The sequence below is a fragment of the Lygodium microphyllum genome, chromosome 19 (assembly GCF_053477565.2).
Source record: "Lygodium microphyllum isolate KBCC chromosome 19, Lygodium_microphyllum_v1.1.10, whole genome shotgun sequence".
NCBI lineage: Eukaryota > Viridiplantae > Streptophyta > Polypodiopsida > Schizaeales > Lygodiaceae > Lygodium > Lygodium microphyllum.
This window is the reverse complement of record NC_141153.1, coordinates 69,413,296-69,428,622: the sequence shown is the minus strand read 5'-3', so window position 1 is coordinate 69,428,622 and position 15,327 is coordinate 69,413,296. Positions and strand designations below refer to the sequence as shown.

Here is a 15,327-nt window from a genome sequence, read left to right as displayed (position 1 = left end):
AGAGTAATTAGTAGGAGCATTGAAGAAGTGTTTCTACATGAAATTATTGAGAGTGGTAGATCCATTGCCTGTCAGTCGCATAGTCCATTGCATGAGTAATTATGTCTGCGATATTTTGAATACAAGATTTTGAACTCAGGGCATCCACAAACACGTTGCAGAGGTAATGTGCATGCTTACCGTCCTAGACATAGAGATGCCTACATCATTGGAAAACAAACTCCGTGTACAATCCAATTTCCCTTCTAATAACTTTAGCTACACTTACAATGCCTTCTTGGCAGTAGTGTACTCCTCCTTCAATGTCTTTTACACCATAGGCAGCTCAGACATGCAAAAGCAATAATTGGTAGCCTTCTTTTTGTTGCAAATGTCACTCAAGCACGCAAAACAATGGGAGTACGAATCATGATGGGAGGATGAGAGATTCGAAAGAGGGGATGTAGAGGAAGTACAAGAAAATCAAGAAAATCAAGAAAATCACAATGGGAGGATGAGAGATTAGAAAGAGCGGATGTAGAGGAAGTACATGCATTACACTTCATGAAGGGTTTTTGCTTTAAGGTTAGCTTCACAATATTTATGAACATGTTACACAAAATTCTTGCCATACTTAGCTAGCTACATGCCTTGAAGAGTGCTCATTCTTACTTTCCTTCAAATGATAGGCCATGGCCATCTTCATTTTGCAAAAGAATTGTCAAATAAGTGATATGGCAATCGTTTTGGCCATTCACTGATTGCAATTTATGCATTAAGTAGCCAGTTGTGTGGTCAAACTAAAAGCACGTTATTTAGAAGACCAGACACTGCCAAAATTGTGGAATAAGAGGAAGATGATGTTGATGAAGATGTAAATGTGGTGGCATTTGGACTCACACCTTACTTTCACATGTCCTTAAAACATTGTATAGCCATGCATCCTTCTTGGATGGCTATACAATGTCCTTAAAACATTGTATAGCCATGCATCCTTCTTGGATCTCATGATATCTCTTTATCATTGCAGTCCATGATATGAAATCTCTCAAAGGCAACTTCTTGAAAACTTCTTATGCTTCTCCAAATGCATCACATTTGTGGTGCATATCCCCCATACTGCTACCAATTATAGAATCTCCTTCCAAACCTTGTCCTACTGTCTGAGTATGTATTCATTGGCCTACTTTTAAAGTAACTGGTGTTGGAATCATTCAAGATGCATGCAATCTGTTGTAGATTTATGCTCCCTCCCAATGCATCAAAACAACTTAGTGCTTCCTCACCAAGACTAAGATTAATGTATTCCAGGACACTATATCTCATATAGGAAGGCTCTCAAGCACCTCTTGTGCTTCTACAATCAAGCCACATTTGTTGTATATATCTATTGAAGTATTACCAAGTAGCAACTATCTTTCTAATCCCCTTTTTGTTACCTCCATATACAATAGTTAACCTCTTTCTATGGCTTTGATAATGCCGCATGCTTTCAAGCCTCAAGCAAATGTCACATCAATAGGTGATACACCATCAAGATGCATCCATTCAAAACAAGTCAAGGATTCCTTGCCAAGCCCATGTCAAAAGCTATTGCTTGAAGAATTACATTCCTTCTTCTTGAGCTCAATGCCCTATTTAATAGGGCTTCATCTTTGGAAGGATGATTCAAATTCCTAGATTTCACATCTCTAGTTTAATTAAATATGCAATGAGGATTAGCAAGCAATATATCCTTGTCAATATGGATTCCAAGAAGGCTTATGATCACATCTATTCAAAAATGATACCAAGGGTTTTGCAAGTATTATGATTCTAGTTGGGCTAATCTAAGTTGATGCAATCCTTGTTTGCATATGCATCCTCTTAAGCGTGTATTAATGGGCTACTATGCTATAAAATTGTGTTCATTAAGCATGTCCTTTGGCTCCATTGCTCTTTGTCGTGGCTATAAAACCATTTCTTAGAGGTATCTATGGGAAGATGAAGTAAGGTCCTATCAGATATGTCCTACTTATAAATGAAGTATTTTTGTATTATATTGCAAACTAAAATTTTCTAATTAAATAACTTCATGATGAAGTTTCTTGAAGTATATGAAGATTTTTACATGCCCTCTAGTTGAAAGACTAGTTAAAGAAAGAGAGAAAATATGTTCCTTTATTGGAAGGCTTTTCTTGATTTGATTGAGCTTCAATCTTCGACAGGAAGTACATCTAGCTTATGGCATCCACCCTTATGGATTGAGTAATAGAGAGTCACCATTATCATCAACATTTTATTAATCTCTTGGCTTATGCACACCAATTTCTTTACTTTCATTTCAAGCTTGCCATTAAGATGTTTAAAGCATCGATGTCTCTTGACCATGGAGAAGATTCACACTAGTATGGAGTCTCTAGTTATGTGGGCATTGAACCTCTTTTATGAGGTTCTCTTTAAGGCACCTATATCGGAGCATCTTGTGGGCAAAATGGCATTTGGACACATCTTGAGATTGTGGCTCAAGTGTCATGTATATGATCCCCCCTTTTTTTTGTCATAATTATGCTTTCAAGATTTGACAAATCATCACCATACTCTAGGTTTGCCTCTTTTATGTCATGAAGTAAGAAGAATATACTGCAAGAAGATCAATGAGAGAGAGAGAGAGAGAGAGACAGAGAGAGAGAGAGAGAACCTTGCTAGATTGGCTTGATTAATATTGAGGTGATGTCCTATATTATCATCAAGTGTGACATATAAAATAAAAGATGCTCACTTAATTTCTCAAGGTTTTATCATGTAAGAAACCTATGCGGTGATGTGGTGATACCATATTAAAAGGGAAGCAAAGGTTATTGCAAGCTACTTGCTTTGGTCACAAGAGGGTTGAAATAAAGGGCTATTGCATTATATCATACCAAGGACCACCACATCCGAGCCATAACCGAATTGAAAGTGTATATTAGAGAGGAGAGCATACTTATAGGAGGATTTGAGGAAGGAGATATGATAATATGGACAAGAAATTCATTACTATAATGTGTAGCCTACATGGCATTGTCGTAGGGAGACGCCATAAGATGTCTCTATACAATGAGCATGCAAATGATGTCAAACAAATTGATCGATTATGAATCAAGAATATATTCCATTTTCATTTGAGTGATTTGTGACTATGCTTGATGATTCATTAGGGCTTTCTTGACATTACTTCTATAATCATTGGGGCAAGAATGTGCAAAAGAGGAGAAACTTACCAAGCTAGATGTTCATCACACTCAAACACACACATGCGTGCATGTGCACACACATAAAATCACAAAGACTATGAGATTTAGCATGGAGAGTGGTAATTGAGGGGCCAAATTAGTGCTTTTCCATGAATTATTTAACATTTATCTTGAGGAATGTTTTTTGATTCGTCCTTCTTAAGTGTATATTTATTTCACTTGATTTCGTGAAGTCAATTGCATGTTCTTGGGGATGATTCGTGAGTCTAGTCCTTGCTATGATCGATAATAGCTTGGGGCTCAAATCTAATTTGATGTTATGTGGCCTTCTAGATTCTACATATGGTTGAGAACTATTGAATGATCTTCTTGGAGCTTTAAGAAACTTTTACTTAGACCATGTTGGACATTGGTGAGCTATCACATGTAGGGAGTTGTTTTCTTATCCCATACTTCATACTTGACAAGTCTTCTTTGTGTTGTCTTTGAGGCACATCTAATGTATGTGTGAGACTTGAGCATTAATGGTTCTAGCATCTATTGGTTTCTTTGTACCATTGTAATTGTTCCTTACTATAGCATGTATGTAAAGTATCAAGAGGGAGTGCTAGAAATATATACTCCACTCTATAAAGTGTATTGTGGTTTCTCTCATGAGGGTCCTCATTTATATTGTTTATGTAGCTTCACATTTTCTTGTTACATGAAAACCAATAGCCAAAGCTTAAAATACTCAAGATTGGCTTGATGCCTTCGTGAGGATTGATTCATCACTAGGATTGTCTATTTCATTGATTGCTTTGGGCTTCCAATAGGATATATTTATTATTAAGTAAAATCCTAAATTGGCCTATCAATTCTCAAAAGAAATTTAAATTTTGGAAAACTTGTGGGATATCAAGAAATCAACTATGTACCTTTATAGCTAATTATTTTTTGGTACTCCTTTGATGTCAAAGGGAGTGGACTAAAGAACATATGCCTTGAGAAACTAGCCCATTTGCCTTAGGGCATTGAGCTTTATCACATTTTTCATTATAATATCTTGGTATTTTTCACCCCAATTAAGCTTGATCATATGTGAGATGGGCAATGTGTCCTTAAACTCTAACCTGATTTGGGATAATTAGAGTAGGGGAACAAACTCACATATGTGAGAAAATAAAAACATCTAACCTTACTAACGTTGAGTGCCATGCCTTTCTATAAGTTTAATATATTTCTTTGGAGGCTAGTTATGTTGAAGTTTTCCCTATAGGTAGACTTAGTATGTTGATGCTTATTTTAGGACATTGCCCTTATGAGAAAGAGGATCCTATTCAACTCTATTTGCAATGCACATGCATTAGAAACATGCAAAAGAAGAATGCACAAATGGCACACTATAATTGATCCCTAATTTCCATGAGTATGGAGTAGGTCACATGATGCTCAATATTGAATTATTGATCAATATAGTTACCTTTATAGGACTTGGTGTGTCAATAGGTAATCTTTAGAGGAGTAAGGAGAAGCATTTTGCAAAAGTTTCTAAAAAGGATGAGAAGCAAAGTTGTATTATTGAGTGAAACCTTAATTTAAGCTTAAATTGTTTAGTGACCATTTCCTACAAACTTATTCGTAATTTTTCACAAAGTAAATATTCCTGATATGGCTATTTGGAATTCCGCATTATGAAAGGTGGAAAATTGAATTCCCTAGTTGAATGGCCTATAATTCCCTATTGCACTACATGGGAAATATGATTCGCTAGTTATATGACTTGCAAATTCCTAGTTTAAGATGTTGGGAATAAAATTGCCTAGTTATATACATGGAATTGACACAAGTATACCTAGGATTCCCTACCATAAGATGTGGGGAATGTAATTCCATAGCTATACATAGGAAAAGAATTTCCTACATTTCAAGAGTTTTCCTATGTAAGAACTCTTCAAAAGCTCCTTGTGGTGGTCTAGTATGCCTAGGTAATCGAGTGGATAATGTGTTCTTTTAGTCAAATGCTATGAGCCATAATGACATGGGATGGCCATTTTCTAGCCTCCCATCCTAGTGTTCTCAAACCCATCCATCCACTTGTTAGAGCCCTCTTTGATTGTGACAAAGGATTGCAATTCTAATCCATGTACATGTTCCCGTTCCCATTCCCATAACCCATCCCATGTCACTATGTTGTGAGCACTAAGTAGTAGAGTGTGATGATAGTAAAGTCCCTAAGTATTGTATACTCATGTGCTAATGCTACCTAGAGTGATTGAGTGCCTAATGTGGACTAAATTGTTGAGTGCAGCTATTGTGATTAAGAAAACTAAGTTCTCAATGTGGTCAAAGAATGCCTTCACGATTTAGGGTAAGAGTGTGGAGACGGTCAAGTGAGTTGAAATAAAGTGCATGATTGTGCAACTACATGACTATGTGGTTGAGTATGTGCCCATGGAAGAGTATGCGTAAATGTTTGCCTAATTAAACATGTGGCCAAACTACTCCAAGTAGTTAGGAGGTGCTTCTAGTAATCGAGTGCTCCAAGGTGGCTAAACAATCATGTGGCTTATCAGCATAGAGTTGAGTGAACTAAGGTGCTTAAGTGGTTGGGTGAAAAAGGAAATGTGTGGTCTACATGGTGAAGAGGGGAAAGGCAATGTGGTTCAAGGGCACTAACCAATGTAGTGAATTAATGCTCATGCATAACATGGTTGATGCAAATATATGCTCATACAATATTGATAGCTTGTAGACACCTTGCAAGGGTAGGCTCATGCATAAACTAATGATATAAGGGAGATGCCATGTGCACCTCAACCTATGGCCAAGTGAGAGGAGTGCTACCTCAAGCAATGGGAAACAACATGCCACTCATCAATAAGCTAGTCACTTTGTGAACAAGTGAAAGATCAACTTCTTCAACTATCCTTACTAATGCTCAATCCCCTAAGATAATCTATAGAGTATGTGGTGTATTTTAGTGGTTCATTGCTAAGACTTCGAATCACTACTTTGCTACTCGGCAATAGACCATGTGCAAGAATCAAATAGATGGTATGGGAGTGATCATTGCAATGGCAAATCGAACCAAATTACTTACAAAAGCATATGACTAGCAAACAATGTAAATGAGGACGGCTCAATCACACCTGAAAAATGATTAATCCTAACATAGCCTCAACATAGCCTACATATTTTATTTTTATTATGTAAAATATAATTAATTAATTAAAATTTGAATGAATATAAATAGACCAGAAGAAAATAGAGACAATAATGTACTCTAAATAGATGGGTGCGCTTGCTTCTTAGCAAAAGCATATAAATAGCTTCATGTGATAATAGTCTCTATGATAATAATAATAATTTCCCGTTGCTGTAGTGATAAACATTAAAATAATTACATCTCCATCCTTTGTCTAGTTATATGCTCACCAAAAGTACAAAACAAATTAATTTCCTACTATCATTTGCCTAGCACAATATGATCATTGTCACACATATAAAAACTCAAATTTATACTACAAATAGACCAATATTAATGAGAATCCACAAAATAACTAAATACATCTTATTTTTATAGCAATAATACATAATATATAAGCCCATCTTACCCTCTATATTCTTTACCTTATATTAGAATTAGACTTAATATATACTAGGCTTAGACTACATTAAAGGTTAGTGTTGGGGCTAGGCTCGTAGGAAGGTAGAGCTTAAGTTTAGGCTTGGGCTTAGATTAGACTAGTGGTTTAGGCAAGGTATATGCACATGCTACTCTTATAAATAAACTAGTCTAGGAAGAGGCTAAGGCTATCCGATGTTTATGAATAGTCTCGGCGTAGTCTAAACATAGGGTAAGCATATGCTAGGAGACTAACACCTAGCATAACCCTATCCTATTCTCTATGCTTATGTCTAGAAAATGCCTCATATAAGATGTACTTAGTGTATTCCAATGCATAGCATAAAATGTGCTTACTTTTATGTCAACTAGCCTAACATATGCTTGTCCTATGCCTAATGTACAAGCTAGGTTAGGTATAAGCTATGGATAGGCTAGACTAAGCATAGGCTACGTATAAACTAGTGAGTATAGCTATAAGTGTGGAATCGAAAGCTCAACTCACAATTGAGTATTATACATATGTAAATTTCTAATCAAATTATATTTATTTACCCATTATACCTAGCAAAATCATGAGTCCAAGTTAACTTCAAAGACTACCCACGATTTCCTAGTTAGAGGATAATACTTGCTAGTTATGACTGGTGAAAACTAAAACTTTCTAGTTATGTTGATATTGTTACTAGATATACAATGACTTGCTAGATAATGTTGCAAGATAATGCTTTAATTTTCTAGACACTATCTAGGAAAAGGGCTTTACTAGTTACAAGAAACTTGTGATAGCAAAATTATCTAGTTATAACTAGAAAATTGTACATTCTTACTAGGTTTGTTGCTATTTTTCCTAGTTATAATGTGAACTTTCTATATAGGAAGTGGGTTAGAGTTCCTTGTGTGAAGTCTCCTCAGATGGGCCTGTCTGATCTGTGCATGCTATATTGATTCTCACATCTAGGTTAGATGTTCAGGCCTCCCAGGCCTGTATGGTTACTCCATGCTGAGTGACTGCTCCCATCAATGTCGGCATGTGTATTCCCGCGTGCTGGTCGGTGGGATTCGCCCCCCACCACTTCTTTGCAATCAGGGCACCTCGAGTGCTGCATCGGGCCCCCGCACTCGCCCACCACATAGTAATGTCCATTGGGGCATTGATACCAATGCCCCCTCCCCCCGACTTCATGCATCATCACTGCCACCACTTGGCTGCGCACCTCGTTATTCTGTGCCAGCCTCAGGATCTCAGAAGCCTCCTTGCTATCAGGATTCTCCCTCAGCACCACCTCGCATGCCCTGATAGCATCTGGAAACCTCTTCAAGCTGGAGAGAGCAGATGCCCATTCTGTCAGAGCCTTTATGGCTAAAGACCTTTCGGCCCTGCTGTTTAACACCTTTGGAACTGTGATTTGAAACACTCGGAACCTTGCTTCCTTGCTCCACCTGGTCCAAAGTTTACAGACAAGATCTTATGGTATTGCCAAAAACCCACGAGTGCAGACATTTTTGGGTTTTGGGGGGGGGGGGCGGGGGGGGGGGAGACATCTTGCCAGTTTTCTAATCAGACACTTAAATGTAGAGTAATATCAGTGTTCACTTGACCTACGTCTTACCGTCTCTCTTTTGCAAAATCGCCTTTCAGGTCTCCTGCCAATCGATCCAAAAGAGCCTGCAGGCTACTCATCTGCTGCCCTTCGTACAGACCTTCAGCTACACTTCCCAACGAACTGTTTTGTACCACAAAATGGAAAAGGCCGATGGCATCTCTAAATTGTGATTGGAGGCATCTTGTGCAGCCAAGTCTAAAATATGCCTCAAAATTCTCCACATTTCGCTCGAGAGCTCTTAGGAACTGCTCAAGAGCACCCTCATAGTCTTTATTTTTGAGGCATCTTATGCCTTTATTGACACATTCAAAGCCATAAATGCGCTGCTTCACTTCTTCAATTTGCTGAAGCTTGAGCTTTACAACATCGCCATAGCGTAGTGAGCGCCACACAGGTGCTCGACATTGGGGGCTGCATAATGAAAACCATTTGAACATTCAATTATTCACCACATTGTTTTTCAGATTAGCAACACTGCTCAACCTGTGCAGACATCAAGATCACATGAGAAGGTTTTGCTTCAGATCTAGTGCAACAGAATAAAATTGACCAATTATTCACACTTCTGTCAAAATAGCATGGGGCTGGGAGACAAACCATTGCTTGGGCTTGACACTGCCTTCGGATTGTTCGAGCTGCATCCAGGTATCAAGTCCGCTGACCTCAAAAACATGGCCACAGTCCTGAAGCTGAATAAATCGATCCGAGGCATCAAACTCTACCATTTGCATTTGTGAAATGCTCTCTTTGAAATAAGGGGTGCAGACTCTACAAACTCGGGGGCAGTACTCGCCGCATAACCCTGTGCAAGCATGTCCACACTTTAGGATCTTCTCACACGGCTCATCACACGAAGGGCGATCACACTGCTCATGACAGAGCCTGGTGCAAGACTGATGTTTGCAGGACCATTCGCATTGCTCCACACATGGAACACAAGGATCGCCACATCTTTTCGGGCAACGGCTGTGTATGCATCCTTTGCGGCATGGCATTGAGCAAGGTGGGCATACTTGGTGACAAAGAGACTGACACATATGACCACAAGGTAGAGTTCGGCTACATTTCCGGCCACATGGAACATGGTACTTTCCTTGCTTGCAGGTACCACATGTGCCCACACAAGGGTGACCACAATCAGGCAGATTCTGCTTGCATGGTTCTTTGCATGCATAACTTTGAGGATCAAGGTGACATAGTATTTGAGCAGAGTGGCCACATGGTAAGTCTCTTTCAACCAGCTCAGAGCATCTAGAAGTGCACGCTTTGCCACAAATATTTTTGCATTCATGCCGGCAAGGTAGGATTTTCGGACAAGGGTGCTGACAGACAATAGATTCCAGCAAAGCAGAGCACCGGACACGGGCAACATGTCCACACATTGGTAGATCCTTTGTAACTAGTTCTTGGCACGGAGGGCACTCGCTAAATCCATGGCACAGGCTCTGACAATGATGCCCACAGGATGAGAACTTGCGCGGGCATCTCTTGGGGCACACTATTCGATCGTGATCCCCTGGATGGCATCGCTTGGGGCAGACATGTCCGCAGTGCAACTGGTGCTCACATTTCAAGTTGCAACCCCCCTCTGAAACCTCTTGAAAATCACTTACTTTAGAAATCTGAGTTTTGATTTCTGGATGGTTTTGACAAGCCAGAACCAGTGTGTCACCATATGAACCCGAGCCCTGCAGATCCTGGATCACAGTCTTCCATAACGCACTTTTCTCTGCCAGCAACTTTCCATTACCAAAGATAAACAAACCATTTCTAGCTCTGGAAAGTGCAACGCACACACGGTTGGAGATGTTGAGAAAGCCTATCTTTCCAGGGCCATCCTTGGTTGGAATATAATTGCTTCGAACTAGTGAGAGTATGATGATGTCGCACTCCTCACCCTGATAGTCATCAACACTACTGATTCTAGGAGTAATCTGAGGAGATTTGTCACTCCAGAGTGAGCTCCCTTGCAGCTTCCTTCTAAGCCGGCGGAAAATTTCTTGAGTTTGGCCCTTGTACATTGACAATATGGTTATATCTGCACTTTTGTAGCCTTGTTTAAGTAGATAAGAACACAACTCTACTACTAGATTGGCTTCTTCAATGTTGACCTTCCCCGAGTCATCATCACCTTTTTGCCCCTCCAGTGCTTGATGGTGGAAGAAGAAGACATTAGAATTGACACCTTTGATGTTTTCACGGGACAAAACTGACTCATGATCCTTTAGCATTGGATATATGCTCGAAATCAGCCTGGAGATGGATGGTCTCATCCGTCTTTGCACTTCGAGAGTTACATGCTCAACTCCGCTTTGAATCAGCCGTTCAAACATTGAGACATCTAGTTTGTGTTTCGCGGCCAGTTTGTAGACTGCCACAGATGGGCGAAGCTGTAAATGGTCTCCAATGAGGATGAGATGCTTTGTAGATGCGGTCAAGCAGGCAAGAATGTGGCCCTCCAAAACTTCAGCAGCTTCTTCCACGATGATTATTTCAGCCTGCAAAGACTCTAAGATGGTATGATAGCGTGCAGCAGCTGTGGTAGTCATGCCAACAACTTTGGCTTTCCTGAGCAAAGAAAGCTGGATCTCATTATCCAACTCTGACTTGGTTGTACATGCATTCTCATAGTTGGAAGAGAGCAGAAGTATGTCATCTTGGGCCTTTTTTCTGATAGCTCCAAGCCACTGATCATGCAGTTTTCTACGAGCATGCAGGTTCAAGGACCAGAGATCCACATGAGATAGAAGCTCTTCCAATGGCCAGTCATTATCTTGCGTGTGATCTGGAGCCATATCTACCTCTTTGCTGTCGGACATTCTGCCAGCTGATGGACCTGCTCTATAAGCTGAAGACTTCCTGGCTCTTGCTGGTATCCATTCTTCATCATCCTCCAAATCATTTCTACTTGAACATTGCAAGCCCTGTGGATCAGATGGCAATATTTTTATCATCTTATCCTGTCTGCCTGATATCTCCACATTATCAAAGCTCAGAGCTGCATCATTCTCTACACTGGATTCCCCATTTGTCAAACAGGGTGCAGTTTCATCGTCTGATTCATCTAGTTCATCTGCTATTGTAAAATCATTCTCTTCAGCAGCATCCACGACATCCTCAGATAGGAGATCGTACATGTTCCTTATCGGTAACCTAAGGTCCCCTGAATTGTCACGCTCTACATTATCTGTTTGGACCACTTCCTCTCGTCCATTTAGCCACACCTGCACAACAGTAGCAGAGTTGCAGCCTTCATAAAATAGGACCTGGATCTGCTCCTCCGTGGCAACACCATGTAGTGCCGCCTCAGTGACACATGTCATATGTAATAAATATGTGCACTGCTTAATTTGCTCCCGAATATATCTCTTCGTCTCCTCAGCTTGATAGGCTCTCGAATACAAGGTGATAGAAAACCTTTCATGGTGTGGCACTGCTTTGAGAAGTGTTTGAAGTTTGCGGCGATCCAGCTCTGAGGACTTGGATTGGCCACCGATTCTGACTACATTTTCTTCTTGCTCATATACAGCCTCTAAAAACTGATCTAAAGCATGATTAGTATAGCATACTACAAGAATAGGCCCTCCAATCATCCCATTCTCCTGTGGATCATCCTTGGGAGGATGTTGTGACTGTTGAATACCAAAAACACTACTGCTAAAGTTAGTACGAGGCCTACAAGAAGTATTCTTCAGATTTTCTAACATAATCCTAACGATCAAAAGGCCAATAAAAGTTTTCCCTGTGCCAGGAGGACCCTGAATCAGGGCGAGTCTCTTTGTAAGCCCATGCTTCAAAGCAGCCAACTGACTGTGATCCAGCGAGCATGTCCATTCAGGCCAGGATTGAAGAATGTGCAGACAAGTGGATGGTAACTCATCTTTCATGGATGGGAAGACATTTTGGAAGTCATATAAATCATAATTCTGCCTTGCCTGAAGGTAGCTTGGCTCTCGAGCCTGGGGTTCCAAGGAAACTAAGTGCTCCTGAAATGGAAAATTTTCCATCTCATGTCTCTGAAGATTCCTCAAAACATGCGAATAAGCCTCAAAATAAGCAGCAGATGATTCAGCCATTGTATAAACTCTGTCTGCATGCAGCGCTTCATCATCAGAGGATTCATGCAGGAGCCGGATATCAACTGAGTTTTCTGCAAGAAGCTTCTGATTGCGATGCGCCACTACCGCCCACACAAAAGTCTGGAAGTTGTTATGTGATATACATAACAATGAACCAAACATGAGGTGCTTGGATGCCTCCAAGTTCCGCTGACCCGTGCAATGGAAGGATACACGGTACACAATTCCATCGTGTCCACATTCAATACCTGCTAAGCGTGTGTTGGTGTAGACATGCACATTAGGATCTCGGGAGTTCCTACGCAACTGACGAATCCCATCGCGCAATGTTGCGACAGAGTCTTCCTGCATCAAACGAAAGTGTGTATCCAGGTATACTGCAAGGCTTGGGTACCGGAGCCCGATCAGGTTCACAGGCAATTCCTCAGAATCATCTGTAAGTAACTGCTCCTTTGCCGGTATGATAGGAAGACTTCTGAAGTCTGTGCTCTGCCCAAGGTCAAAACTCATCAGCACTAGCTAAGATTTGTGCTATAGATATGAACTGAAAATTTAGTAGCAATCAGCAAGTCATGGGTGTTAATATTTATAAGAACTCAACATCAAGCCATTTAAGAACATACAAAGTGCTAACAGGGGTTGCTGATTGCCTGCACCTCATACATGACAGATCCGCCATCTTCGGTGCATAGCCATGGCACGTCCAACTTGCCATTCAATGCTAGGGGCATTGTTAATCAAAGACATACGTTTTTGAGACATACAAACATATACGCACAGCTCTGGTTATTGTGACATTGCATAAACGAGGTCTGAGTCATGGTTCTGTGTAATAAAAATGGTGATGCCTTTGTGAACCTCGTGGTAATCATTATGAGGAAAATGAAATGTGAATCCCTCTGTGACTTTCACAAGCACTATATTAAAATCTAGCTTGCTAAGGATTTCAATTTGCAGTTATCATGAGTTGCTGCAGCAAAATGGTTCACTTACTAATGTCATAGAATGAAACTTTTCATTGATAGCCGTTAGCCTCTTCTTCTTGGCTCTGAGCTCCAGCATCCGAGATAAGGCATGCTGCAACTCTTTGGTGAGATTCTGGTCTTCTTCCAAGTTATCTACCAGGGTTTTCAGCTCATCCAGTGGCACCTCTTTCCAGCCATGGTCTGTCCGAGATATGAGCTCCTCGGTGAGGACAACATAGGGTGCAATGGAATCCACTTTGGTCTCTAGAGTGCTCCGGATGTGTGAGTGTAACTGTGCAAGAAATGCTGAGTCAACAACAGTATTGTACAGCCTGTCTGTGGCTTTTTTGAGGAGGCTAGTTCTGAAGTCTGCTGCTGAGAGCAGAACCACCAGACCATGAATGAGCTTTGCAGGTAAGGCTGTACGGTTCAGAATCTGTTTCACAGCCTTATATCCTTCATCAGAGCTCCAATATAGAATAGTATCATGTGCGGATCCCCTTTGTTGTGCGAGCAACCATTTCTCAATATCTCTGTCACTGCGAGGATTGGTATGTTGATGATCATGTGCATGCGAGAACTTGCAGGAGGCTCCAAATTTGCAGCTTCCGGCAACAAAATGCCGGCAGATGGTGCGGCGTTGGGAGGGTGTCCACCTGGATGATGCTCGGGAGGATTCTGGGTAGACATCATATTTGTTTTGCGTCGGCGAATGACCAAGCTGGGTGGGCTTGCCACGGTGGTGACCAGATGGACCAGTAAGCCGGATGTGGACTTTGAGGGCATTGTCGACACATGCGGAGGAGAGTGCGAGGGAGAGGGACTCGTCGCTATGGATGATGATGGTGTCACCATCTGTATCATGGTAGGTGAGCTCAAAGTTGATTGATGGAGGGGATGTGTTATCAATGGAGCCGGTGACGTTGCTGCTGATGGTGGTCTCCGCAGGGAAGGCAGAGGAGACGGTGGAGAGGAGCTGGGAGAAGGGGAAGTGCTGGGGGTGGACAAGGAAGATCTTGACACGGTCATGCAAGCAGAGCTTCAAGCGCAGCTTGGAGCTGGAATGGGGTGCTGGTTCTTCGTTAGGGCTGCGTGCGGCGGGCATCTTCGTGTGAACTGCAGTGGGAGGAGGTTGAATGGTGTCTGTGTGCTGCAGGCTGTGTCACTCACTACTCCCAGCTGACTACGCTGTGTCGAGAGCCACCTCTAAAAAGCTCAGCGGGGGCGTGGACACTACGCTTCACTTCACTCCTCGCCGCTAGTTCGTTTCATGCAAAGCTACTGTGTGTGTGTGTTTTTTTTTTGTGAAATTTGAGGTTCGGTGCCCACCCAGACGCTCGAGGTTCGGAAATTACCTTCGGTATGGTCAAAATTTATATACAATAATAATAATAATAATAATGTCAATAAAGTTTTAAATTTTTCTTAACTAGAGCGCGGCTTAAGAATAATGTACACACAAGCAAAGAATATTCCCCTTTTCTTTACCTCCTTTCCCTTTAAGAATCTCAAAGGGGTGAGTTTTTAAGTAGGATTAAGGTAGGATGCAACTACTTGCAAAGTTTCTCAATGATAAATACATTTCTATTCACATTGAGCCTATTATGGTGTGCATATTATCCACATACACTAAACTTACAGCATTACAAAAATTTGATAACCCATAAACTATATTGAGAATTGTTGCTCCTACTATTACTAGTACTTCTTCTTCTTCTTCTTCTTCCTCTCTCTCTCTCTCTCTCTCTCTCTCTCTCTCTCTCTCTCATACAATTAATAATTAACAGCATATATGCATAATTATTTATGTATAATATATTAGTTAAAATATAATATATATTATTTTAATAATTAATTGATATATTAATTATTAAT

General features: G+C 40.8%; 1 protein-coding gene across 1 annotated transcript; it reads right to left on the bottom strand.

The window, feature by feature from the left end:
* Positions 1-7,763: 7,763 nt before the first annotated feature.
* On the bottom strand, positions 7,764-14,557 carry LOC148019997 (uncharacterized). The gene is made up of 4 exons (XM_087700240.1): positions 13,481-14,557; positions 9,006-12,976; positions 8,415-8,819; positions 7,764-8,244 (listed from the first exon to the last, which is right to left on the bottom strand). The coding sequence occupies exons 1-4, from the start codon at positions 14,555-14,557 to the stop codon at positions 7,764-7,766; spliced, it is 5,934 nt and encodes a 1,977-aa protein (XP_087556366.1).
* Positions 14,558-15,327: the final 770 nt, after the last annotated feature.

What these genes read in the sequence shown, in the direction of transcription:
- LOC148019997 (XM_087700240.1), bottom strand. Translation starts at nt 14,557, where the DNA reads ATGCCCGCCGCACGCAGCCCTAACGAAGAACCAGCACCCCATTCCAGC. An exon ending in AGTTTCATTCTATGACATTA is followed by an intron (nt 12,977 to 13,480) that starts GTAAGTGAACCA and finishes GACCTTGGGCAG; the next exon opens with AGCACAGACTTCAGAAGTCT. An exon ending in GATTTTGCAAAAGAGAGACG is followed by an intron (nt 8,245 to 8,414) that starts GTAAGACGTAGG and finishes ACTTTGGACCAG; the next exon opens with GTGGAGCAAGGAAGCAAGGT.